The sequence below is a fragment of the Crocuta crocuta genome, unplaced genomic scaffold, assembly GCF_008692635.1.
Source record: "Crocuta crocuta isolate KB4526 unplaced genomic scaffold, BGI_CrCroc_1.0 scaffold50, whole genome shotgun sequence".
In the NCBI taxonomy this organism is placed as follows: domain Eukaryota; kingdom Metazoa; phylum Chordata; class Mammalia; order Carnivora; family Hyaenidae; genus Crocuta; species Crocuta crocuta.
The window spans coordinates 7,478,935-7,481,956 of NW_027527428.1; the positions used below are offsets into that span (position 1 = coordinate 7,478,935).

At 66.8% G+C, this 3,022-nt stretch overlaps 1 protein-coding gene across 1 annotated transcript in view; it reads right to left on the reverse strand.

The window, feature by feature from the left end:
* LOC144225382 (palmitoleoyl-protein carboxylesterase NOTUM) overlaps positions 1-2,498 on the reverse strand; it is a 3,621-nt gene extending 1,123 nt beyond the window's left edge. Inside the window, exons 1-6 of the mRNA XM_077756560.1 lie at positions 2,451-2,498; positions 2,275-2,370; positions 1,782-1,842; positions 1,395-1,453; positions 925-1,027; positions 42-233 (exon numbers count right to left, since the gene is read on the reverse strand). Coding sequence (XP_077612686.1) covers positions 42-233; positions 925-1,027; positions 1,395-1,453; positions 1,782-1,842; positions 2,275-2,320 — 461 coding nt within the window. The 5' untranslated portion in view covers positions 2,321-2,370; positions 2,451-2,498. The remainder of the gene's footprint in view (positions 1-41; positions 234-924; positions 1,028-1,394; positions 1,454-1,781; positions 1,843-2,274; positions 2,371-2,450) is intronic.
* Between the last annotated feature and the right edge of the window lie 524 nt (positions 2,499-3,022).

A 3,022-nucleotide genomic window follows, 5' to 3' on the forward strand; every position in this document is an offset into this window, starting at 1 on the left:
GCGGGCGAGCCCAGGCGGCAAGGCAACCCCGGCTCCGGCACCTGATGCCGCGGCGTATGGCCTCCGTGGGCGCGCAGGTGACGGTGTCGACGCAGTCGGTGCGGCGGTACTGCTTGTTATCCAGGAACCAGCCCGAATCAGCCAGGCCCCGCACCTGGATGGCCGGGTAGCCCAGCTCCTCCAGCTGCTCCGCCACGCGGTCCACGTTCAGCAGCACCCCGGTGCCCCCCGCGCTGCGGAGCAGGCAGTACGTGAGGCCAGGTGGCCGCGGTGGAGCGCTCGCCACCCCAGAGCCTGCCCTGCCCCAGCCTATGCCCGAGAAGGGGCAGGGGTCCTGATGCGTCCTGAGCTGCCGGAACGTTCCATATTCGTGTGCAAGACCCACAGGCCTTTTGGGGTTCCAAAGGCACGAGGGGCTGGCAGAGCTCCGGCCCCTGGCCCCAGGGTGCTAGGCTAAGTGGCAGGTCACCCCACTTCCTCCCCTCCTCTCTCCCTTTCTCTTTCTCTGATTCAGTTTCCTTATCTGAAAGCCAAGACAAAATACGTGGCCTCAGACCCCTTCATGTATTCTACCGATGCCCTCGGGCCCTGCGTGGGGTGCAGCCACCAGGTGTGATCAGGCTTACAGGGACCCCAGGCCTTGGAGAAGGTACGCGCGTCCTTCTAGCCCCTAACCAGCAACCCCTAGGTCACTGTCATCCCAGGCTTCCCTGGCCCCCAGCAGCCTCGGAGCCCAGAGCACCCTCTGCCCGGCACCGGGGAGCCCAGCCCCCATGATGCCCCAGCAAGCACACTCTTCCGGCTGCGTCCCCAGGCCTGAAGGGGCGTGGGCCCCCTGGAGCCCGAGGCCCTGCCCCTCCTCGCCCTCCACACCCCTGCTCCCACCACACCCCTGCACACACGCCCCCGCCCTGCCTGGCCCACCTGCTCCCTGCCAGCAGCAGCACCTTGGCCCCGCTCAGCCCTTTGCCCAGGAGCTCTCGGACCACCTCCTGGATGATGAGGGCGCCCATGAAGGCGTACTCGTCTGCGGGGGGAGGACAGTGGCTTCACCCGGGGGCCCGGACAGGAGCAAGGCCTCCTAGCTCCAGCTTGGAAAGAGGAGGAATTCTAGCTGGGGGTCTGGAGGCACTTCCGGGGGATGGGGCCAGGGGCTGGGGTGAACTGGACAGAAGCTGCCAGGTGAATGAGGCATGGGGGCCCCTCCCCAGGGAACACCCGGGACCGAGGACCCCCCGCAGGAACCAAGCCAGCCCCGGACAGCAGGCAGTGGGTGCTTGGCGCAGGCACCCTGGGACACACTGTCGGGGTGAGAAGGGGTTACAAGACAGGAGCCTTCTCCCTCCTGCCTTGTGCTTTGGGGGCAGGGAACAGAAGGGAGGCGAGGGACTCACTCTTCTCAGACTTGGATGAAGCCCCACTCCAGACGTCGCTGGAGCAGTAGGGGATGAAGCTGTGACAACGGATGGTGTGAGCTTGCCACAGTCCCCTGCCGCCCAAGGCCCTCAGGAAGGACCCCCCCAGGGAGGGTCCCGAGGACGGGACCGCCTAGGAAAGAGCTCTCGGAAGACAAGACCCTCCCAAGGACCGGCCCTCCTGGGAAGGACTGCCCCCCCCAAGGAAGGACCCTCCCCAGGGAGGAACACCCCCCATGGGGCCCCCCAGGAAAGAAGCCCGCAAGGACAAGAATCCCTCACAGGTAGGAACCCTCGGGAAGGAGCCCCCCGGGAAGGAGCCCCCAGGCAGGACCCCCCAGGTAGGAGCCCTCGGCCCCCTCTTACACCATGTTGGCGTTCCACCAGTGGGGGTTCTCCTCTGGCTGGGAGGATAGGATCCCTGTGCCTGTGTGGGTGGAGGGCAGAGACAGTGGGTCTTCCTGCCGGGAAGGGGTGTGTGGGATGGGGCTACGGGATGGGGGGGTCCTACTTGGCCACCACAAGGAAGTAGGCCAGACTAGTCACTTGGACGTGACCCTTGACCTCCACCACCCGGCAGTGGCTGCTGTGACCTAGGGACGAGCGGCATAGAAGCAGCCATGGTAAGCCGCCCCCCACCCGCTGCCCGGACATTACCTGCGGAACAGAGTGAAGGACGATAGGTGGGTGCTCCCTGACCTTAGAAGGGTGAGAAAACTGGGAGATGGGCACGGTGGGGGCCTTCCTAGGGCTCTAGAGAGTGAGGAGGGCGAGGGTTCTTCCAGAACTTGGAACCGTCAGCCTGGCCCTACCCTGCCCTACCCTGCGGGCGGGAGCTGGGCGTCAGGGACTCGCTGACCTGTGCGGGTGTGCGGCCAGTCTCTGGAGCTCATGAGGCGCCGCATGGTGTCATAGCGGGAGTCGCAGTTCTCTCGGTTGAAGCAGTACCAGCCACCTGCGGGCACAGCCACCGTGTCAGGGCCCGCTCGCCCAGGGGCCTCGGCCCTCTTTGCCGCCTCGGCTCCGGGGACGCACCTTCCAGAAAAAGGAGCCACCGCCGACTGCCCTTGGATTCCTTCAGGTAGTAGCTGCAAGGAGGGGGAGGGGGACGGGCGGAGCGAGTGGTCAGATGGGGCCGCGGGACCCAGCTCTGGGGAGGAAAGGGTCATTCCACCTGTCGCCCGGCGCACGCGCNGGGTGTGTGTGTGTGTGTGTGTGTGTGCGCGCGTGCGTGTGGGGCGGGGGTCCTGTGACCCTCCCGGAGGGCGTAGAAGGGCGCGGGGGTCACCGAGGCCCGACCTAACGTCCGGTGCTCGGGCCGTCGACTAGCTGAGGGTCTGGGGGCGTCGGCCCCTCCCCGACGCTCAGCCTCCCATCCTTCCTTCATGTACTTCGGGGCTGAAGAGGGGTGAATGCCGCAGCCCGGGTGCTCCCCTTCCCTGCCCTCTGGCTGGCTGGGATCTCAGGTAGTCCCGGCAGCAGCAGCGGACAGACGGGGTCCTGGTNAGGCTTTTGACCTGCGCCATGAAGCTGTCCATGTTGCCCTCCACGGCGGTGAAGTCCAGCGGGAAGCTCTCCACCGGCGGCCCGGCCGCGGGCGCCGCCTC